Raw genomic sequence first — 24,950 nt, 5'->3', positions numbered from 1 at the left:
TATGTGTTATTTCATAGTTTCGATGTCTTCACTATTATTCTACAATGTAGAAAATAGTAAAAATAAAGAAAAACCCTTGAATGAGTAGGTGTGTCCAAACTTTTGACTGGTACTGTATATATACACGTCCAATTTAATTTAATTTTCAAAGTGAACCTATGTGCTGCCACATTTAAGATTATGTGCTGTTACAGTATAAATACAAATATGATACATAGAATTCAACTTAAATACTAAGACAAAGTCGCTTGCAACATAAAAACCCTTAACAATTTTCACAGACAAAAAGCCTTCATGGATATGGAAACCGCAAACTATTCAAATCAACTCACAGTGCATCTAAATGACTTCAAGGCCTGAGGGAGCAACATCCTGGTATTTCATTATTCATTTTCATCACGGAAAACAGAAAAGACCAGTCGTCCTAATTTCATCATATTGTTTTGGGGTCTAATACAGTAAACCACAAAAGGTTAGAATGGTTGCTGTCTCTATGCAAACTACTCTACTAAGCACTTAAGAATAAGACTCGAATGAGCAAACCAACAAAACTAAACTGTGGGTTAAAGGCTACTCCAGCAGAAACAATGTGGGTTAGTCGGTTGGTTGCTGATCACCAGTTCTTTGGCATTCCTTCTTCAGTCAATTGAAACACAGTGAATTGGAGTGATGCAGTGCTTTTGACAGGAAGCAATTTACATTATATTTACACCTTTCTTAAAGAAACAGTAAACATACATTAGTGACCAGTGCAATGCAGTGATGCTGTGTTGATGGGAGGTTAATAATGAGAGGTGAATGAAGAGGGGTAGTTTAATCTGTGGTCAGTATGAAGCTGCTCTATCTGTTTGTTGTAGATAGCTGAGTGCTGTGGTGTGTGACAGTGCCTCATGTGGTCCAGCACATAGCTGCTCTTTGTTAATAGGAGACTCGTTAGTGTGTGAGTGAGTGAGAGTATATACTAGATGTATGTGTGTTGAGGTTAATTAGACCTCCTGTGGTCAATGTAGCTGTTCTCAATACACAGCACTATGAAATGGTTAGAGCAGCTGCGGGTGTGTTGGCCCAGAAGTCTGCCTGTCTGGAGGAGCGAGGCCTGGCCCGTCACCGCCATGTCACCCGCTCGCCACGCCTCGCAGTAGTTAGTGGTCACACGGATGCCCACCGTACTGGAGCCATGCCACACCAGCTTCTGAGGCCTGTGTTCACAGAAAACACACACAGAGAGTTAAACACAGACCTTTGACATTTTACATTTACAGACACTCCTATCCAGAGTGACTTTCATCGATGTTCACCTAAATATCCCAATCTGTGATTGTTCTCTGTATGTCTTTTAAGGGGTCAGCCAAAGCTGGTCACTCACCAAGTAGTGTCCGTCATGACGTTCCGTCCTTCAAAGGAGTAGATGGGGATGGATGGGTCAAACATGCCTCCGTTCCCAGAGAAGATGTTCATCCAGCTGCTATAGATCACCTCTCCCTGTGTAAAATATATGGTTAAAGCTACATTTACAGTCACAGACTTCCTGTAGTTCAGAAAGGAAACACCACGTAGAAATATGTTTAACTATTTATTAAAGAATGAATAATACAAGTCTTGGTAATATAGGCTCTGCTCCTTCAGGGTAGCTCACTGTCCAAGCAAAGCGTCAATATATCAAATGACCTACAAGCAGGGAGCGCGGATGGCTATACAGTACCAATCCCCTAGCAGGAAAACAGAACCTAACAGGTGGAGGCTGGGGTGGTGGGAGCAAAATAAACAAACACATCCTAGCAGCAAGCAGCAGCAGGATGTGTGAGCAGAACCAGTCAGATGAAATAGACCGCCAAATAAGGTAAGCGTGATTGTTACTAGCATCTAATTTTGGGTTCCCTTTCTGAACTGGCTTTGCTTTATTTTCAACAACCGCATCATAACCAAAAAACTAAGGACCTATCAGTCCATTGTTTATGTTTTAGTTGTCATAAGAGACAACAACTGTACCTTGAGGTTGATGACGGGCATGTTGTAGCGGTCTCCCTTCTTGACGATAGTGGCCAGGTCCTGGAGGTGTGAGGACAGGAAGGCTCTGTAGGTGGCAGTGAGACCTATGGCTCGGGCCTGCTGGTAGCACTGGAAGTCTGCCCCCCGGATGCCACGCATATCCCCAGAGAACGGAGCATTCAGGGCCACCAGGTGCAGCTGAGGGGGGCAAAAGTCAATGGACGTAAACATAGACAACACACCTCAAGCAAGTCCATGGTGACTATGTGCAACTGAGAGGTTTAAATTCCACCTTACCCCTGGTACTGAGTGTACTGTATGAGGTAGGACATTATAGTTGGGCATGTAGCTAGTTCCAACTAGTTCCTAAAAAAACAGACACAAGCGCAGATTGACACTGTGAATAATGAAATCAGAATTTAAACATTCATAATAGACTGTGAAGAGAGATCGGATGTAGTGTTCAATGTAACCACAGCGGGTTGTGTGTTACTGTAGCCAAAGTACCTGGCTGTGTGGCCTGTGGGGTCTGCTGCGATCTCCTGGTCTGCTCAGGGCCTGGGACACTGCAGAGGATGGGCTCTCTGCTGGGACGAGGATCAGCTCACCAAGCTGGGGAGACAGGACACACCTCACTGAATAAGCACAGGCAACATCACAATTTGCTTTGAATTTAGCCATATCAAAGGCTTTAATTAATTGGAGACATCACTGTGGGATTGTGGGACTGTAAAGGCATGCAGTACCTGAACCTTGCGCCAGCCATCTCTAGTTCTAATGTAGAGTTCTCCCTTGTCTGAGACGTAGGCCATGGAGCCCTCTGCAGCACGGTGGCTCTCCCTCATCAGAGTGTTGGTGTTCCTGTATGTGGTCACCTGGGGCGAGAAGAGAGGAAGTTCACACTGAATCATCTGGACATCGCTACTCAAGCCAATCCATGGTGACAATGTGAGAACTAGTGCACACGCAAACCCACACACAAGTAGGTACACACAAACACACATTTCCCTGTGTGTTTACCTATGCTGACTTGGTGAGTATATAAGGAAGTACCCTACTGGTTGTCTTACCGGGTTTTCATAGCCAGTAATGCCAGGAGGACCGGGAGGCCCAGGTGGGCCAGGAATACTGACAGCTGAAAAATAGAACAGTAATACAAAGGTATAGCAGTGTACTATAGGTCTACCAAACATACATTTGTGCCTTTCAAATACATACACATGGAACTCGACAGCAAGGCCAAGTTTAAGACGTTGTATTTTAGCGAGCACACAGTGCACAGTTACCTGAGCCATAGACAGGGGGTGGTCCAGGGGGTCCGGCAGGGCCAGGGGGCCCCCGAGAGCCTGGTCGTCCAATGCCAGGAACCCCTGGTTCACCAGGAGCTCCAGGATGACCAAGGGTGCCAACGATGGACTCACCTTTTGGCCCCTACATAAGCATATACAAAATGGTCAGAGACACTGTCAAATGTACAGAAATGTCTAATTAATAGCTTTATCATGTATGCAAATTAGTGTATTTTGCTATTTACATTGACTATAGTTTGTAAAATGTATATTGTACTTTGTTGAGTATTTTGAGCCTGTAATTACTCACCACAAGGCCTGATCTCCCAGGAAGACCTGGAGGGCCAGGCAACCCAGGTTCACCCTTGTCTCCTTTCATTCCTTTATAGCCCACGTCTCCTTTTTCTCCCTGAGGAACAAACAGTTTGGTTGAATCAGACTATTCATATATTATGACATGCATAACAGTTTAACATAACATACATTTCCACTACTTATACAGTATTTGAATTTTGAACCGGTAAATGTTCCTTAAAGAAGTTAAGGTAAAATACTCACTACAAAGCCTTCTGGTAGAACATCATCTGATGAGGGAGAAGACACATCTTATTGAACTGTCATCTTGTATGTCGGTTGCAAACACGTCTGAGGACGCTCATGCATACAGTTTCTGTTCTAATCAAGTGCAATAATTGCCAATAAACAAGTTAAATGGAGGAGAAACTGCACCCCTGGCTGCACATACATACCTGGTTCTCCAGGCGTTCCAGGCAGTCCAACCTCTCCCTTTTCCCCTTTAGCACCTCCGTTTCCTCTCCTGCCACCTTTATAGAAATACAGTACAGGTGTATGAGACAACTGAGCTCATCTGTATGTAGATGTTGAAAATATTTCTCCATAGACTAGTGATCAAACTGTTATGATGATCACCATGTACAGTTGAAGTCGGAAGTTTACATACACCTTAGCCAAATACATTTAAACTCAGTTTTTCACAATTCCTGACATTTAATCCTAGTAAAAATTCCCTGTTTTAGGTCAGTTCGGATCACCACTTTATTTTAAGAATGTGAAATGTCAGAATAATAGTAGAGAGAATGATTTATTTCAGCTTTTATTTCTTTCATCACATTCCCAGTTGCTCAGAAGTTTACATACACTCAATTAGTATTTGGTAGCATTGCCTTTAAATTGTTTAAATTGGGTCAAACGTGTCGGGTAGCCTTCCACAAGCTTCCCACAATAAGTTGGGTGAATTTTGGCCCATTCCTCCTGACAGAGCTGGTGTAACTGAGTCAGGTTTGTAGGCCTCCTTGCTTGCACACGCTTTTTCAGTTCTGCCCACAACGTTTCTATAGGATTGAGGTCAGGGCATTGTGATGGCCACTCCAATACCTTGACTTTGTTGTCCTTAAGCCATTTTGCCACAACTTTGGAAGTATGCTTGGGGTCATTGTCCATTTGGAAGACCCATCTGCGACCAAGCTTTAACTTCCTGACTGATTTCTTGAAATGTTGCTTCAATATATCCACGTCATTTTCCTTCCTCATGATACCATCTATTTTGTGAAGTGCACCAGTCCCTCCTGCAGCAAAGCACCCCCACAGCATGATGCTGCCGCCCCCGTGCTTCACGGTTGGGATGGTGTTCTTCGGCTTGCAAGCCTACCCCTTTTTCCTCCAAACATAACAATGGTCATTATGGCCAAACAGTTCTATTTTTGTTTCATCAGACCAGAGGACATTTCTCCAAAAAGTACGATCTTTGTCCCCATGTGCAGTTGCAAACCGTAGTCTGCCTTTTTAATGGCGGCTTTGGAGCAGTGACTTCTTCCTTGCTGAGCGGCATTTCAGGTTATGTCAATATAGGACTCGTTTTACTGTGGATATAGGTACTTTTGTACCTGTTTCCCCCAGCATCTTCACAAGGTCCTTTGCTGTTGTTCTGGGATTGATTTGCACTTTTCGCACACCAAAGTACGTTCATCTCTAGGAGACCTAACGCGTCTTCTTCCTGTGCGGTATGATGGCTGCGTGGTCCCATGGTGTTTATACTTGCATACTATTGTTTGTACAGATGAACGTGGTACGTTCAGGCGTTTGGAAATTGCTCCCAAGTTTGAACCAGACTTGTGGAGGTCTACAATTTTATTTCTGAGGTCTTGGATGATTTCTTTTGATTTTCCCATGATGTCAAGCAAAGAGGCACTGAGTTTGAAGGTAGGCCTTGAAATACATCCACAGGTACACCTCCAATTGACTCAAATGATGTCAATTAGCCTATCAGAAGCTTCTAAAGCCATGACAACATTTTCTGGAATTTTCCAAGCTGTTTAAAGGCACAGTCAACTTAGTGTACGTAAACTTCTGACCCACTGGAATTGTGATACAGTGAATTATAAGTGAAATAATCTGTCTGTAAACAATTGTTGGAAAAATTACTTGTGTCATGCACAAAGTAGATGTCCTAACCGACTTGCCAAAACTATAGTTTGTTAACAAGAAATTTGTGGAGTGGTTGAAAAACAAGTTTTAATGACTCCAACCTAAGTGTATGTAAACTTCCGACTTCAACTGTATGATCAGATTCATTATCACAAGAGTATAATGTATGTCTTGCGTACAATGGAATATCTGATGACTTACCTTGTGACGATCCTTTGCTGCCATTAACCTACAAGTCAAAATGGTATGGTTATTGTGCTGTTATTGCGGCTCAAAGTTATTGTGGAAGGATGTCACAAACTACATGGTTAAAATATGAAATTATACCCACAACCAGATCCACCACCAAAACCACCAAATAATCAACAATAAAACAGCTTTACATCCTATACACACACAACAGGTATAGTTGTTTTGTTTCAGTCAAGATGGCCATTCAAAAACGTCTGAAAATTAAAAGAGACTTTTCGTTATTGGAGAGAGATTTGTAATTAATTTGGGTTTTAAAACATCGCTGACAGCCTTGCACACACCAGTTAAACATAGAATGAGGACAGGGATGGCGAGAGGTAGTAAGAAACTCAGTTTAATGTTCTTATTTTGGTTGGTCACCTTGAATCACAGGAGTTAGCCTTAACATTTTAGCGCTGTAAAGCTAAAAAAACAACAGATAAAACCACATGCAACAGCAACATGCCGGGGGTAGAGACCTTCCACCACGCCACACCAGGGCTCAGAGTTAAAGGAACAGGAACACTCAAGGGGAAAAAAGCTCTAGATTTCCCCTGGATTTTTACACCGTCAGCATAAAGCAGGCTGAAGATTCTAAAGAGTTTGAATTCATAGATTCTGAAATTGATGTATTGAAGTCAATGTGACTAGACAGTGTGGTTGTGACTGTATGATGTCACATATGACCTTATGACCTGCGGAGGAGCAGGAGCCAGCTTTATGCTGTCGTGAGGACCACCACAAACCCAGGAAACACTGAGGGAGACACAGCACGGCTGCAGACAGGAGGGGAGGGGAGGGGAGGGAGGGGCTGCCTGTTAGGGGTAAGAGCCCACGGACTTACATGCGCCGCCACACTCAAAGAGCCTTAAAAGGGCTCAAACACAAACTTACTGGTGTTTTGCAGAACGGTCTGGGACGGACCGGAAAAACTGTCTTTAAGATTCAGAGGAAAATTATGACATCAGACTAGCATTGATGATGACATCATTGACGACATCTGGATATCCAATGAAAGCGAGTTCTTCATGTGTTGACATTAGATCATCACTGGAGACAAACTACCATTCATTTTGTTCTGTTTTGTTTGTCTCCAGTGGGTCTTATTGCTATTATATGAACGTTGCTATTAAATCAAAGGACCAATCCCCTCCACAGCGCATACTAATTATAGTAGAGAAACAGCAATGACATCAATGTGTACTAATACAGCAATGACATCAATGTGCACTTATACAGGCATACTGTACTTACTCCGTTGAGTCCTGTTACTGGTCCTGGGGGACCGGGAGGGCCAGGAGGGCCAGGAAGTCCCTACAAACACAATCACACAGATCAATCAATCACAGTCAATGACACCTCACTTTTCTGTCAGTTAGTTAGTTGATTGTACTGTAATCGCATAAAATCATCTTTCAAGATGGCAATTCTTACTGGTTGACCAATGGCATCTCCCTGGTCTCCCTTCTTCCCTGCCATTCCAGGTCTCCCCTGTGGAGGTAAGAAGGCCAACACTTAGACAGGGAAAAATACAGTGACTCATCTTTTACTCAACCAAAATAAAACAGCAGAGGGTTGAGAAAAAGCACTGACCGGTCGACCAGGGAACCCGTATTCTCCCTTTTGTCCAGTTGGTCCAATTGGTCCCTGAGAAAGAACATGGTTTTCTATCATTTCACTTTCACCCACTAGACAGTAGATACATTTACATTTTAGTCATTTTGCAGACGCTCTTATCCAGAGCGACTTACAGTTAGTGCATACATAATTTTTTCATACTGCCCCCCCGTGGGAATCGAACCCACAACCCTGGCGTTGCAAATGTCATGCTCTACCAACTGAGCTACATCCCTGCCGGCCATTCCCTCCCCTACCCTGGACGACGCTGGGCCAATTGTGCGCCGCCCCATGGGTCTCCCGGTCACGGCCGGCTACGACAGAGCCTGGATTCAAACCAGGCAATCTAGTGGCACAGCTAGCACTGCGATGCAGTGCCTTAGACCACTGCGCCACTCGGGAGGTCTTTAGATGTTTAGATGTTTACAGTTGTTATAGATAACGATATGTATAGCAAATACAAGTGTACGTTTTATAGAGCATTATTTTATGCTTTTACAAGGCAACATTTACTTACCATGACACCATAAGCTCCAGGGAAGCCACGCTCACCCTTTGAAAAGCACATAGACATGGTCAGAGCACTGAATCATCAGAAAACCACTACCATACAGTGACGATTGACCCTAGAGGTAGAGAGAGGAGTCACCTTGATTCCCTTTGGCCCCTGTGGGCCCCTGACACTTGTCAACACAGTCCCGTCGGCAGCGATAGTGACACCAGCTTCCCCTTTCGCACCCTATGAGGAAGAAAGACATAGTAGACATAGACATGATCATCAGGTCTTGGTTAGGTTGTTAAAGTCCTATCTGGATCTGATGTAAGATCCATAAAGTAGTAATTATCTGGCATGGAGGGGCAGTAAACATTAACAGAGCCTCCTCTGATCCTTACCTTCATTCCTGGTGAACCATGAAGACCAGGAAGCCCAATGTCACCCTTTGGTCCTCTTGGGCCCTGGGCAAAGACCACAATAATAATTATGGACAGAGAAGATAAGCGTATTAGAGCATATTTACTTATAGTAGGTGAGTCAAAATATATGTTTTATTCAGAACTACAGACTCTTCTCATTATGATAAGGAACCTACCCAATTCCTTCCCATGTCAGCAAAGACTAAATTAAATCAGCATGGTATTTACAGTAGTACATAAATATAAAACGCATCCTGCATGTTATACATGGGGTTGGGTCGTTCCACCAATTCGGTGCCTTTTGAGAAGTGTAACTTGGTTAGAAAAAAACATGTTTTATTTCACCTAATTTTAACATTCTGTCATAAAGAACAAGTCTAACTTCATAAAAAACATGTTTTCCCATCTTAAGAGGTTAATACAAAATTATACTATATTAAGTGCCTATTAAGTGCCGAATAAAGTAAGTGTTGACCGTAACATGGTTGACCGTAACAGGAGTGACGATTTCTTCTTAAATCAGCCATAAATTCTGTTGTGTGCAACAGGGAGTGGCAATTGAATGCAAGCTTCACCCAAAAAATGCAATTGTTAAAACATTTCTAGTCTGTCTATCTATGGGTAACAGGGTTGACTTGTTATGCTCGACCCGCTCAGTTCTCCACCACAAAACACCAGAAAATTGCCAAAAAGGGTAGAACTAGCTCACCTGCTTTTACGCTATGATTTGAATATTAGATGTTCAATGTTTCTTTTTTATTGTTATTTTTTTTTTAAGGAATAGTTTCACCATATTACGAGTTCAGTTCACGTAACAGCTTTGACCTTAAAATGAGGGACAGACATACTGTAAATGAATCACTAATCACTTCAAATAAATAATAATCTTCAGAAATGACTTTGTCAAAGCAACAAAATAACTAGGGCTTTACAATGGTGAAACTTGGAGACATTTTGGGATTAAGTGGGTTAACATCTTCCTAGAAGTGACACAGTGTTGATGGAGGGACATGTCAAAATGTTGAATATTGGCACTTTAGCAAGCCTTTATTCATATCAGAAATCTGATTTATTGAATTCTCCATGTGGTCTATATTAAACGGCACAGACTTTTTAAAATGCAATATTAGTGCACAATTTTTACTTAAAATATCAAACAAAGGGCACTCTTTTCGTGGAACAACCCAGTAATTACATATTAAGTATGGAGTTGCTCTTACAGGGAATCCTGCTCTGCCAGGCTCGCCTTCAGGGCCCTGTGACATGCAGCAAAACACACACAGGCAGGTAGCAGGACTGGGTTAGCATAGCTGTCAATCACATGCAATAATAAAGTAGCATGCAGTGTCTTTGCAGCATTTACTAGCATGATAACATCCATCTCACAGAATACAGTACAAACATTTCCAAGGCTGTAATGTAAGAACAAGCTTTTAAACCTGATAACATCATGGTTGAGTGTAAGTGTATACATTATGTAAGTAGGTGAAGCATATGCATTGTATACGTAACCTGTATTATGGATCAAGTATGCATTATGGTTGCGTTAATGGTTGGTTAGGTTGACCCTTAGCTGAGCCTACGAGTATCTTAGTAAACACGCATTGCAATTGAAAACAGGCCATTCTAGCTTCACACATGACAGATGTGAATGAATAATTGCTCATGCATGAAATAGCAATAAATGCAAACTGCCCTGAGGCATATTGATATGTGCCATGCTCCAGCATCCAGACCAATTAATGTAAAGCATAATGGATATTACCATTTAAATGTAATGGGCTAGTTTCAGAAATACACCAAATGAACATTGTGCTACTCACCATTGGGCCAGGCGGCCCACGGATCTCAGTGATGTTAAACATGCCCTCTGTATTGTTCACGAGGAGCTGAGGATAAACATATGACATATTGATTACAGTAGCAAATCTACTGTAGCTAAACTAGCTATACACTTTACATACTGTACAAACTATGAATATATGAATACTGATGAAGGTAATAACCCTTAATAAACCACAATAGCTCTATTCCTGTTCAATGTGTGTGTGTTATTTGTGAAACAGTACTCAGACAGGAGATGAGAGGTGTGTGGAGTGGACGTACATCCTGCAGATTGATGATTGGTCCTGGAGGGCCGGGAGGACCAGGAGGACCAGGTAAACTGTGTCCATCAGGACCACACTCCCCCTGGAAGACACAGAACACAGGACAGTTAGGACAAAGAACCCCCATGAACTCTACAAGCCATTTGAATGATACAACATTATAGACCATCTTTGGTTGTAACAGGCTTTGATACAACCACAAGTATTATATGATGAACAGTAGAAGATGGTAGAAGAAAAGCCCACATCAGGGTTAGTTTGGAGTCGTTCTGCTGTCTAACATACCTTTGGTCCTGGATCGCCTTTGTCTCCTTTCAATCCCTGCAGAGACAAGCACACACAACACAGTGAAACATAGTAGCCAGGTAGTAGTTGAGGTTTAGCTAGCTACAAACTTTAAATTCATGGTTACTGCAGATGAGAGATGCAATGCTTTCTGGTTCAATACTGACCCTCACGCCTGGTAACCCAGCTAGCCCTTGGAGTCCCTCAGGTCCATAAGCACCAGGCTCACCCTGAAAAGAGACAGAACAAAGGTGAAGACACAACCACCAATGTCCACTAATAATATTGTAGAAGGTGGTGTAAGAGAGATGCAACCAACCTTCACTGACAACCCAGGAGCCCCATCCTTCCCATCTTCACCCTGTAGAAAACAGACAGGATATACAACTGATCAGATTTCCATGTGAACCTAGTTTTTTCCACAGGCTAGTTATTTTCCTTGTTTGTAATCCTACCTTTGGTCCTGCAGGGCCAGGGAGACCAGGAGTTCCCTACAGAAGAGAGTAGATAACAACAGTTATTCTCATTGAAACTCAAGGAGAAATACAATATAAAAGTACTTCAAAACTACAGGAGATACACACATATACCACTCTCAATCACCTGAGGGCCTTTGAGTCCTGCGCCAAGGACCATGTCATTCTTCCCAGACCCCTCCACGTCCTGCAAGCACCAACACACAACATTGTTGCATTCAGAATCAATAGAGACAAAACAAGACAACAGTATGATGGGAAACTGACTCAACAGTAAAATCAACAAAACAATACCTCGACAAAGAATCCTCCTCCTGGGGGTCCGGGGGGACCAGGCAGCCCACGAGGTCCAGGGTCGCCCCTCTTCCCCTCTGGTCCCCTCGGTCCTGTAGCTCCTACCAACCCTGGGTCACCTGATTCACCCTGCGAGGAAGAATAAACCCATTTAACTGACTATGAAGAACAAAGTATAGTTTTGACTTAAAATGACAAAGCCTAAAGTAGATGTTTCTGCATGTCAGCAGCATGGTTAGAAACATAGGTCTCATTGTTTGATTAAAGCATTTTATAATTGATAACTGTTGTCAGATGGTTAGAAATACCATTGGTCCGTTTAGTCCAGCTAGTCCTTGTTCACCCTATGTGAGGAAGACAGATAGGTTAGAGTAAACATTTGCAATGGAAATGGTAATAGGGGATCTAGCCAGCTAATTTCCCTTGTAAAGTACAAACAATAGCCTCCTAAGTTACTGTCATCTTACCTTCAGACCTTTAGGCCCTGTCGGCCCACCATCCCCATTCAGACCAGGTTGACCCTGAAATCAACAGCAGAGAGATGTGATGTCACAACCGTCGCTCTCTGAATCTCCTACACATACAGGTCACACAAGTGACTAGTTAACCATGACCAAGACTGTCTTGCTTTCCTTAGTGTCATAGTAGCTACCATATATACCATTGCAAAGAGAACTTCCAAGTCATTTAAAAGGTTTCTCATCATAATTACTCATGATGAGATTGTTTTTTAAACTTTAATTCCACATAATTAGTTACTTTCCATCATAAAATATTATATTCCTCTGTCTAAATAGTTTCAACAAACATTTTAATAAATCTTAGCCAGCCGGTGCCACCATTTTCCCTTTTGCCATTCCTGAAGGAACAACATGGCTCATCAACTGTAAAACATAAAGGGCAAGCTCCATAAATGCAGTTAGTGAAAGCACACACGCAACAGACTTATATTAAAAGGAAAGTTCTCTCCAATGTAGCTGGACCATGTTTGATGTATGAAGCACATAGCTCAAGCTTAATGTCCATCAAGGCAGTTGAAGTCAAACCTGGGTTGTTTCCCATTTAATGAGAGGATGTCAAACCTGGGTTACTTCCCATTTAATGAGAGGATGGGGACAAGCATAGACCCCTGATGGTTTCATAGATGGGTAAACAACTCAAAGCAGAAGAACAATGGGCAATAAGCACACACACACACACACACGTGCAAACACACACACAAACACACACACCTCACGTACAGTAAGTTCAATGAGCCAGGCTGTTAGAAAACATGGTTGGAGAGAACAGTCTGCCTTTTCAAGCCTACTGGTTCAGTGAAGGAACCAGGGCAATACCTCGCCAGAACCAAGCCCAGAGCCGAACAACCCTGAGCCAAACTCAGAGCCAAACGCAGAGCCCGAGCCAGAACCACTAAACCAATCCTCAATCACCTGAAACAATAAAGGCCAGTGACAGCCAGGTCAATAACAGAGAGTAGAGAGGAAACCACTGTCAGCTACAATGCATGCATACACATATAGAGTATAAAATAACATTTCCAATACAAAACAAAAGTGGGAACATCAATAACAGTTGGTAACAGGTGGAAACATCCATAATGGATCTTAATAAAGATAATGTGGGATAGAGAGAGAACTCACTGGAGGTCCAGGTTTCCCAACAAGGCCGTCTCTGCCAGGTGGGCCCGGAGGACCTGGCTGTCCAGGGAATAAGCCCTCGGAGGCGTTGAAGTAACTGGTGGGACCAGGGGGGCCAGGTTGACCTGGAGGGCCGGGAGGACCAGGGGGACCCTAGGAGAGAGAGGACTCCTCACTGTAAATTCATCACGTCATTCTAGTGGAGTTGTCTCAACTCTAGGTGATCAGATGAAACACCACCACCACATGTTTAACATCAAGTGGTGAATACTCTTAGCCTCGTACTACCAGTCTGATCTCGCAAGCTTACGCAAATATATGATTCCGTGTAGCAAAACATTTTTATGAAAGCTTGCGAGATCAGGCTGGTAATACGAGGCTAAAATACTCCTCCTAGAGACATTTTATTAGAGAAAAAAACATAACAGATAGACTGACAGCAGAATGACAGATTAGAAGAATGTTCTTACTCGGATCAATTCTGTATCGTCAAGGTCCCCAAAGCCAGAGCCGAGTGCATCCTCTCCATACTGCAATTCAAAGGAAAACAGGCAATTAAACACAAATCCCCATTTGATCCCCAGTTCAATCCGATGTTTCCAGGATGTTACACTGACACCCACCGGTACACTGTGTGATTTGAGAGGTCCGGGAGGTCCGGGGGGGCCTGGAGGCCCCGGTAAGCCTGCTCCTGGGTCCCCCTGTACAGAAGAGAATACAGGGTAAGACTAACTGCCTATCTCACACACATTCAATATCTTTCTTTTTATTTTTGTACCTTATCTCCTTTGACTCCAACCTCTCCTGCCAAACCTGGGAATCCCTGGGGTCCTCTTTGTCCCTGTGGGGATTAACATAGATTAGGTCATATTTAAAGACATACAGTATTTTCTATAATAACATAACAAAACAGTATACATTTGACACAAGACCAGATTTACTCACTGGGTCTCCATCTTCACCCTTGCTTCCCTGAAAAATGAGAACACTCCTTTATTTATCCTATCTGTTCAGTCTTGTCAAGTGAAGTGAAGGTAATATAAAACATAATCAAACATGTACTACTATCACAGAGTAATGGGAGATTATAATGAAGTAAAGCTCACTGGCTGTCCGTCCTTCCCTGGCACTCCAGGGGCCCCTGTTGGCCCTGAAGGCCCCTGAGGGCCCCTGGGTCCTGGCTGGCTGTGTCCAGACCTATCCTCAGAGGGAGTGGAAGGGCCAGGGGGGCCACGGGGGCCAGCAGGACCCATAGGCCCAGGCTCTCCTTGCTCTCCTTTCTGTCTGTGGCTAAGAGGGTTGCCCTGAGGATCAGCAGAAGAACATTGTGTAAGATGTATTAGATACTGAATAACGTAATACTGAATAACTTAAGCTGAATAACTTAAGCATTTAAAGCAGGTTTTGAGGCATGTTACGTATAAGTCATCTGAGCTATTACTTACATCCCCTGACCTCTCCCCTGGCTCCTCTGTCTGGTGGGATCCTGAGAGAGGAAAAATAGACACCAATAGGATTAACCAATGAGGCTTCAATAATGCTAACCATTGAGGGATATATGATGTATTCAAACAACAAGATTAGCCAATGAGAGACAGATAAGATTGATCAATAAAAAGGGAAAATCTAATAACAATTTACATAGTCACCGGGTGAGTTAAATCAAGCTCGCCTATCAAGTTATTTGAAAGTGCCTTGTAATGCCATGATATGATTGGTTAAGATAAGAGTATGGTGAACCTGCCTTCTCCACCTTTGAGCAGCATCTCCTGATGGGCCTTGTCTGTGGGGGTCAGGTGACCTGAGTACTCATCCAGCTCCACCTCCGGAGACTCTGTGGGCAGGGCTCGCACCAGCCCGCTTAGCATGTCCTTTGGCTGGAGGGGGAAAAATGTAGGGAGGAAGAGAGATAGATAAAGAGAGTGAATGCAAAAAAATTGTAAAAAGAGAGAGAGGGGGGTGGGGGGTTGGAGGGAGGGAAGCAGGAACGAAGAGTAAGTAAACTAGTAAAGCAATGTCCAATTTATTTGAAATATTGAGGAGTAACACAGAAAATATCTAGCTAATTAAAACAAACTTCAAATAAGAACAGACAACTTATGTTATATGTTTATTTGTAGTAATTGGGGTCAGGGCAGATTGTGGGTTGTTAAGGGGAAGTACAGTGTGTTACAAGGCTAGTGATAGGAGGATGAAAGTGAATGTAGCATACACACAGCCAGAATCTGGGGCAATCCCACAATGGAAGAGAAACAGACAACAAAAAAGGGGTGTTCACTGGGTACACGAGTGCAGCACTGTATCTGTGTTTGCTTCCTCTTGACAAGGATGTGGGGGTTGGCCACACTTTCCTGATAAAGAACCACTGCTACCCATAGCCATAACAGACACATCAAAGGCCAGTGTAGAGACGTATCTCTGCGTAGAGAGATAGAGGTACTGAATCTCCCTAATGGAATATATCCCCCAGTGTTCACTTTTACATACTTGTGTTTTGTACCAGTACAAATGTCTGACTGACAAACTGATGAAACAGAAAATATGTTTCGCTACATGTCAAAGGCTTATGTAAGAGACTTCCAATTAAGTCTGTCAGAGAGTGTTGCTCAGACAACAATGTGCTTTGTGTCCAAGTCAATCTTAGTTGTGCAGAAGTTTTTTCTCTCACCAATGCTCACCCAGCGTCCGTTGACATTCTCTTTCACTGAACACATTCATCTCTTACACCCCATGCTAACACCTTCCACTTTTACTCACCTGTGCTGTTTCCTTTTTTCGTTCCATGTTCTTCATCAACTCGTCCTCTGTTTCACGGTCATCCAACGTGTCATCCCCACTCCCATCCCCAGAAGCCTGGAATACAGGAGACATTACCACACATCTCTATTCAAAGAAGAGATTGACACCAGTGACCTAGAAGTAGCATTTCTCTCACTAACCACTAGAGAGAACTAACTCTTCATTCCATAATTTGCAGCTTTGTACATTCAAATGTTGTTACATGGTGAGTGATGTGTGAGAGCCAGTGAAGCGATCAACCAGTAAACAGTATTTCATATTTTAAACACTAGAGGGAGCCACCAGTATGCTCTATGCAGAGTCAAGTCATGCATAAATAAGTCTTGCGACCCAGACGCTCAACACGTATTCAAGAATCTGTGCTGGCAGGGCCTTTAGAATGTCAGGAGCTCAAGGCTATGGATTAATACATATCTATGGAACAGGCTGTGGTGTAGACACTTACATAGGGATCATCCTCTTCACACTGCTCCTCTGCAGCCCTGGGGTCTGGCTTGATCACCAGCTGCTGGATAGAGCCCTGTACAGAGGGAGAGAAAGAGAGATATGTGATAATGCTTTGGTGATGTATAATATGGAGTTATTGTGCTGATATAGCTAATTTCATTGGCTAAATTGAGAGAGAGAGAGAGAGAGAGAGAGAGAGAGAGAGAGAGAGAGAGAGAGAGAGAGAGAGAGAGAGAGAGAGAGAGAGAGAGAGAGAGAGAGAGAGAGAGAGAGAGAGAGAGAGAGAGAGAGAAGCAAAAAGAGTCACACAGCAGGAACGTTTATTCTGAAGGCTTTCCTTAACAGGTAGAAAATGCTGACTTTTAGAGGCAAGAGGCCCTTTCTACAGGCATCACATGGTTAAACACCTTCTAATCTGTGAGCAGTATTTGATAGGGACGGGCCTCGGCACACTCATTAACTTTCATTGTCACAAGCATCCCTTCCACCTTCCGCGTGATAAACCTAAAGCGTGTAATGTGCAACACGATGACATCATTGGAGGACATTATAGAGAATGCCACTGATCATGAAAGAGTGTGGCAACAAAAACATTGGCTAAGGCCCCTGAACTAGAAGCCAACAGGATGACTGGATTAACATCAAGTACAGTAGCAGATTCTGATCTGGGATCAGTGGAATGTAAAATACAGAGTACAGAACACAGCAAACTACTGACTGAAACACATTTACCGTGAAATCATAAAATCAGACTAAAGGAGAAACACAGACAGAACACAAGTCCAAAGATAAAAAGACAGATAGAGGGAGAGAGTGAAACGAATCAAGGCTGCATCAGAACAAAACCCAGAGCTTTGTCCAGGCTGGTTTTGAAGGGCGAGAGCCATCTCTTGGCACGGTGTTTGGCCCAGCAGTATTGTATCTCCCAGCATGACAGTCCACTGTGTTCTGTTGGATCTCTTCCCCCCTTATTCTCCCCCCTTCACTCACCCCTCTACCGATCTCCCATCTCCCTCCTCTCTCCACCTCCCTGCTTCTCTCCTATTCCACCTCCCTCCCCCTTCTTCCCCCTCCTCTCACCCCCCCTCCTCCCTCCCTCTCTCCCCCTCTCTGCCTCCTCTCCTCTTCCTCTCTCTCCCCCCATATTTCCCCCTCTCCTCCCTCCCTCTCTGGCCCCTGTGCTCTGACTGACTGACTGACACTGTCTTTACCACTCCTGGCGCTCTCAGGCCCCTGGCCGGCACCAAATTGCCTCACAACAACAAAAGGAAAAGCTGCCCACTTTGCTGCCGTCACCATGGAAACCACTTTCCCAAACACACATCACTACCACCACAACTCTTAAGGCGCAGCAGCATGCTAATAAAGAACATTGCAGGACGGTTCATTTGGAGGCATGGAGAATAAAGTCCCATACACATTCACTTCATTATCATCAGTGTTTGTTTGACCATATTGAAGTGGCCAGGCTTTAGGGGAAGTTTTGCTCTTATTGGACTTAAATGATAACCAACAAAATGATTGATATTAATATTTTAATTGATTATATTGAAACAGCTGAACAGTTCTCTCCATAGATAATCTATATGAAATACCTCAATGGTCTCACTCTCTGTAACTTCACTGGAAGACAGTCAATGTGGGGTAGAAGGGGAAGACACCGTTTTGGCTAGACCAAACTACTATCTCCCTCTTACTTCTTCAGTCAGTGAACCTTAGAGTCTCTCCTCTCAGAGAAGAGAAGACTGGAACAGAGACCACAGGATACATAAACGTGAGGCCTTGAGCTGAGCTGACCATGCAGAGAGGTGGTTCTGTTTATTAAACAAGGCTTACTGATATCTCTCCCTTCCTCTCCGAGAGACCGCCAAGACCTCCCGTTAGCCTTGAATCAGGTCTGTGTCCTATCGATGGCTGTCAAATACCAGGATGTTTGGAGCTGAGCTATACAATCTTATATGAGCTGATTCTGAAAAACTGTGATCAAGTGACTATAATCCATGACTTGAGCACATTCATACACTAATCACTATACATTATATAGCTAAACATTCTTGTTAAAATACGATATTGTATGCTAGACAAATGGTGCACAGCCAGTTGGAAGAAGTCCCAGCTGTGGAGCTTTTAGTACAGTTGTTAAGAATTCAACACAGATGACCTTTGAGTTTTTTATCATGTTATTGGAGTAATGTTCATGCTAACACAGACTAGGAAAACATACAGTAGGACTCACACTACACAGTGCAAGGAATGTGATTACACACACACACACACACACACACACACACACACACACACACACTGCAACATTGTCAAATGAAACAGAAGATAATATAATAATAATATGCCATTTAGCAGACGCTTTTATCCAAAGCTACTTACAGTCATGCGTGCATATTTTTTGTGTGTATGGGTGGTCCCGGGGATTGAACCCACTACCTTGGCGTTACAAGCGCCGTGCTCTACCAGCTGAGCTATAGAGGACCTACATAAGTGGTAGACATTACTTACCACAAACCTCTCCAGGCCAGTTCCTCCAGCGTTGCCCACAAAGATGCCCGAGCTGGGTTCAAAGCTGAGCTGGCTTCTGCTCCTGTGGAGGGTCCCTGCGTGGAAGTCATCACAGTCCATATAGAGGCGCACCTCCTGGTCTAGCACCGACAGAGTGAAGCGCGTCCACTTATTCGTCATATCAGGCAACTTGAAGGACGCCACCTGCTGGCTGTGTGAAGACCCCTGCCCCCCCTCGGTGTAGTACAGCTGAATCCTCTGGGTCTCGTCCTCCACGGGCGTCAGTGCCAACCCCAGCTGCACCACCTTCTGCTGCGCATCAGTGATGGCGAACAGCACCCCTCCCTGTTTGCTGCTGGGCCTGATGGTGACGATGATGGCAAAGTCCCTGAAGAAAGGGTCGGGCATGAAGGTCTTGGTGAGACGTCCGATGTTGGCGTCAGGCCCGAAGCTGTAGGCCGGGAAGCCCTCATAGCCGGTGATGAAGGAGACAGAGGGAGGGAGCGGCACTCCGATCAACTCGGTCAGGTCTAGGTGGCCTGTAGAGCCACGCTCTGTAAGGAAACAACAGATTCATGAGATCTAAACAAAATGTGCAGAATCACATGTATGAGCCGAAAGCTGTATAGAAAACTCTGTGGATACAGTGGCTTAAGAAAGTATTCACCCCACTTCGCATTTTTACTATTTTGTCGCCTTACAACCTGGAATTAAAATGGATTTGTATATTTTTTATTGTGAAACAAACAAGAAATAAGACAAAAAAACTGAAAACTTGAGCGTGCATAACTATTCACCCCCCCCCCCCCCCCCCCTCCCCCCCCAAAGTCAATACTTTGTAGAGCCACCTTTTGCAGCAATTACAGCTGCAAGTCTCTTGGGGTATGTCTCTATAAGCTTGGCACATCTAGCTACTGGGATTTTTGCCCATTCTTTAAGGCAAAACTGCTCCAGCTCCTTCAAGTTGGATGGGTTCCGCTGGTGTACCACAGATTCTCAATTGGGTTGAGGTCTGGGCTTTGACTAGGCCATTCCAAGACATTTAAATGTTTCCCCTTAAATCACTCAGGTGTTGCTTTAGCAGTATGCTTAGGGTCATTGTCCTGCTGAAAGGTGAACCTCTGTCCCAGTCTCAAATCTCTGGAAGACTGAAATAGGTTCCCTCAAGAATTTCCCTGTATTTAGCACCATCCATCATTCCTTCCATTCTGACCAGTTTCCTAGTCCCTGCCGATGGTGTTCTTTCTTTAAGCAATGGCTTTTTTCTGGCCACTCTTCCGTAAAGCCCAGCTCTGTGGATTGTACGGCTTAAAGTGGTCCTATGGACAGATACTCCAATCTCCGCTGTGGAGCTTTGCAGCTCCTTCAGGGTTATCTTTGGTCTCTTTGTTGCCTCTCTGATTAATGCCCTCCTTGCCTGGTCCATTAGTTTTTTTCATTTCACTTCACCAATTTGGACTATTTTCAATGTCATGAAATCCAAATAAAATCCAAATAAAAATCCATTTAAATTAGGTTGTAATGCAACAAAATAGGAAAAATGCCAAGGGGGATGAATACTTTTGCAAGGCACTGTAAAGGGTTCAGCATTGCATAACTGTACAAAGATAACATCCAATGCTCTCATCAAGATATGTCACCATACGTCATGAAGATATGTCATTTCACCACTGAACATTTATGGATATCCTCCAATGTAACAAATCAATTAGCGGATATACTTATGTGCTATCACCTGACCGTGACTATCATCACAATCACTATTACATCATTGTTTGCATGTGAACACAAACAGCGTAAGCACAGCTGTACAGGATATCTCATCCTGCGGTAACTGATGACACTTACGAACCCCTAATGAGTTAGACGTTCACCTATGGATCATTGCTCTCCCTCTTCTTCCCCTTCCCCTCTTCAGACCCTAATCCCCCCCAAAATAACTCCAAGGTGAAAAGCCTTTCATTGGTGTTGGGGGGCCTATCATCGTGGCGTAGGGAGAGTGCTTAGCGGAGAAAGATCGATCACATTCTCTCCATTCTCCCCCACATGGAGCTCATCTCCCGTGGCGACCACTCTCACCCCAACATTCCACTGAGGTAACCTCTTGGCCGTTAGTTTTACCTCAGTCTTGTCAAGTATTAACCCTCCTCTACACATCAGTTGGCCTCTGATCTCCACTCCTAGGCTAGACAGGGTCTCTGATTGGGTCTGTAATTCATCAAATTAGCGATGTGGAAAAATACATGACAATTAGGGAGGAGGGTCGTAGTGTTTGAACATCCCTCCCACAACATGCAGCCTCACACAAACACTGACTCACACAACCCAGACTGCCACAGACAAGCCAATCAATAAGTGGGATCAGAGAGAGAGAGATCCATTAGAAGTTCATGTCTAACATATATCTAAACATGCAAATCCGATGTCCTCAATGAGGACCCTGCCTGTTTTAGCATATCAACACAGTAATGCTAATAACATACAGGTGAATGGTGTGAACCTGTGTAAAGGTATTTAAGTAGGTTGTCATACTGAATGAGCAGACATCTGGGAGCTTGCAGAGTGTGGACACAACTGTGCCCTCTTTGACTCATGATTTTCTTGGAGTCTACTGGATGATTATTTAGCGCCCAATTCTTCTAGTCAGTTAAGACATCAGACATATAGTATGTTGGTAATTGATTTCCCTATAACTGCTGCACCATCCATCTCAATGATGAACATGTTGTATCTCTCCTCTCATCTCCAGCCTCTTGATCTCAGTCCTCCCTCCCATCCCTCACCCATCCGTCCCTGATTCCCCCTTTCTCTGAACCCACAACCCAGCCCAGCACAGCGGGAGGCTCTGAAACAATGCTCACGCTCAGACCCCAATTTCCCCAGGTTCCAGGAAGGCTCCTGGCCCTAATCCTATTATTATTATATCATGTGATAGGGATTAACATTGGAAACCAAGGGGCTAGCAGGAAACCACAAGCCTGCTCCCCTTGACAACTCACAGCCTCAATTAGACAAGTTTAAAAAGCGTAGCCACACTCAGTAAGCTTTGCCAGGCTGTGGGGGAACACGCTAACTAATCCCTGTCATGATCCCACTACAAGTATCAGCTTGAGACCATTTTAACAAAAATAATGAACGACCATGAGTCCACAGCTCCACAGCTGCCACATGTCAGGGTCTTCAGATTCCTTTAGGAAAGAGTTTACAGAGCATTACAGTGAGGGGGAAAAGTATTTGATCCCCTGCTGAGACAGTGAGAGACAGAATAACAACAAAAAGATCCAGAAAAACGCATGTAAAAAATGTTATAAATTCATTTGCATTTTAATGAGGGAAATAAGTATTTGACCCCCTCTCAATCAGAAAGATTTCTGGCTCCCAGGTGTCTTTTATACAGGTAATGAGCTGAAATTAGGAGCACACTCTTAAAAGGAGTGCTCTTAATCTCAGCTTGTTACCTGTATAAAAGACACCTGTCCACAGAAGCAATCAATCAATCAGATTCCAAACTCTCCACCATGGCCAAGACCAAAGAGCTCTCCAAGGATGTCAGGGACAAGATTGTAGACCTACACAAGGCTGGAATGGGCTACAAGACCATCGCCAAGCAGCTTGGTGAGAAGGTGACAACAGTTGGTGCGATTATTCGCAAATGGAAGAAACATAAAAGAACTGTCAATCTCCCTCGGCCTGGGGCTCCATGTAAGATCTCACCTCGTGGAGTTGCAATGATCATGAGAACCGTGAGGAATCAGCCCAGAACTACACGGGAGGATCTTGTCAATGATCTCAAGGCAGCTGGGACCATAGTCACCAAGAAAACAATTGGTAACACACTACGCCGTGAAGGACTGAAATCCTGCAGCGCCCGCAAGGTCCCCCTGCTCAAGAAAGCACATATACGTCTGAAGTTTGCCAATGAACATATGAATGATTCAGATGAGAACTGGGTGAAAGTGTTGTGGTCAGATGAGACCAAAATGGAGCTCTTTGGCATCAACTCAACTCGCCGTGTTTGGAGGACGAGGAATGCTGCCTATGACCCCAAGAACACCATCCCCACCGTCAAACATGGAGGTGGAAACATATTATGCTTTGGGGGTGTTTTTCTGCTAAGGGGACAGGACAACTTCACCGCATCAAAGGGATGATGGACGGAGCCATGTACCGTCAAATCTTGGGTGAGAACCTCCTTCCCTCAGCCAGGGCATTGAAAATGGGTCGTGGATGGGTATTACAGCATGACATTGACCCAAAACACACGGCCAAGGCAACAAAGGAGTGGCTCAAGAAGAAGCACATTAAGGTCCTGGAGTGGCCTAGCCAGTCTCCAGACCTTAATCCCATAGAAAATATGTGGAGGGAGCTGAAGTTTCGAGTTGCCAAACGTCAGCCTCGAAACCTTAATGACTTGGAGAAGATCTGCAAAGAGGAGTGGGACAAAATCCCTCCTGAGATGTGTGCAAACCTGGTGGCCAACTACAAGAAACGTCTGACCTCTGTGATTGCCAGCAAGGATTTTGCCACCAAGTACTAGGTCATGTTTTGCAGAGGGGTCAAATACTTATTTCCCTCATTAAAATGCAAATCAATTTATAACATTTTTGACATGCGTTTTTCTGGATTTTTTTGTTGTTATTCTGTCTCTCACTGTTCAAATAAACCTAACATTAAAATTATAGACTGATCATTTCTTTGTCAGTGGGCAAACGTACAAAGTCAGCAGGGGATCAAATACTTTTTTCCCTCACTGTATGCTAAATCGTTACTGAGAACTCACACAGCATTGGTTATCTTTCATTGAAAGTGCAAACAACTAAATGCAGAACTGATTGTTATTTTAACCACAACATAAAGACAACTTTTTTGGACAGAATCCCCCCACGGAAATAAAACTGAAACAACTACATCACCCAGCACACTCCAGGGGTTTCTCCACTCCTGCACAGTACAGACTAACTCACCACGACTCTTCCACATTTTCAGAGATCTTTTCTTAGCCTTGATCTCTGTGGTTCCAGCAGCAGCAGGCTCCTGTGTGCTCTGTAGCGGTGTATTCTGAACAGGTGCAGTGGTGAAGACCTCCGTCTGAGTCCCCACCTGGCTCACCTCTGTCCCTTCTGTGGTCCACAATACCTGGGTGGTGGTGGGGATGGTGGTGGGAGGCTGTGTGGTCGTCTCCTGTGCTTTCTCCAAGAACACACTCCACCACTGGCCATGAACAGGAGCCATGAACAGCAGCAGCAGACTGTAAAGACGCAGGACAGCCATCCTGTCCTGATGCTCCAACTACTGACTCAAAACTTCAACAAGATGTATGTTCTCAGCAGAACAGTTCAGCTCTCATGCTCCCCTCTCTTCCCTGCTTCTATCTATGTTATCTCTCTCACTTTATGCTCTCGCTCTCTCTCTCGCTCTCTCTCTCTCTCTGTGTGTATGTGTGTGTATGTGTGTGTGTGTGAGCCCCTATCCCTCCCTCCCTCTCTCTTTGTTTCTCTCTCTCTCTCTCTCTCTCTCTCTCTCTCTCTCTCTCTCTCTCTCTCTCTCTCTCTCTCTCTCCCCCCTCCTGGTCCTCCTCTCCCTCTGCTCTGCTCAGTGTCTAGCAGTGACCACTGCTCCAGACCCCCTCAGCACCACGCAGGCTTAGATATTTCACAGGCGGCACAGCAGAAGCCGCGGCAGCATCTCTACACTACGTCTGGCTTGCATCACAGTGGGTGTGTTAAGAGGATGTAAGGCCCAGCCGTAAGCCACAGCCCTCTTGAGTAATGCTATCCCCCTCCGTATACCACTATCACCAACTCTACTACAGTTTACTGAACATGCAGGAACTATCATATTTTTTTTGTGTATGGGTGGTCCTCTGTAGCTCAGCTGGTAGAGCACGGCGCTTGTAACGCC

The 24,950-nt window shown here is 44.1% G+C and overlaps 1 protein-coding gene across 1 annotated transcript; it reads right to left on the bottom strand.

The window, feature by feature from the left end:
* Positions 1-982: 982 nt before the first annotated feature.
* On the bottom strand, positions 983-24,320 carry LOC311098744 (collagen alpha-1(XV) chain-like; the record flags this gene model as incomplete). Its single annotated transcript, XM_084139292.1, has 43 exons — positions 983-1,199; positions 1,367-1,482; positions 1,990-2,187; positions 2,287-2,355; positions 2,497-2,601; positions 2,736-2,864; positions 3,060-3,124; positions 3,276-3,420; positions 3,589-3,687; positions 3,837-3,862; positions 4,028-4,102; positions 5,925-5,952; positions 6,849-6,890; positions 7,209-7,268; positions 7,389-7,445; positions 7,548-7,601; positions 8,089-8,124; positions 8,221-8,310; positions 8,466-8,528; positions 9,707-9,742; positions 10,310-10,375; positions 10,593-10,676; positions 10,880-10,915; positions 11,047-11,109; positions 11,199-11,240; positions 11,335-11,370; positions 11,483-11,542; positions 11,650-11,778; positions 11,958-11,993; positions 12,117-12,170; positions 12,987-13,082; positions 13,293-13,442; positions 13,760-13,819; positions 13,913-13,990; positions 14,068-14,130; positions 14,235-14,261; positions 14,396-14,593; positions 14,735-14,775; positions 15,034-15,166; positions 16,047-16,142; positions 16,534-16,608; positions 19,050-19,603; positions 24,014-24,320. The coding sequence occupies 43 exons, from the start codon at positions 24,318-24,320 to the stop codon at positions 983-985; spliced, it is 4,194 nt and encodes a 1,397-aa protein (XP_083995418.1).
* Between the last annotated feature and the right edge of the window lie 630 nt (positions 24,321-24,950).

This window comes from Coregonus lavaretus (assembly GCF_964263955.1).
Source record: "Coregonus lavaretus genome assembly, chromosome: 23".
NCBI lineage: Eukaryota > Metazoa > Chordata > Actinopteri > Salmoniformes > Salmonidae > Coregonus > Coregonus lavaretus.
Note: the sequence above shows the minus strand (reverse complement) of the source record. Positions and strands in the feature narration are given on the sequence as shown.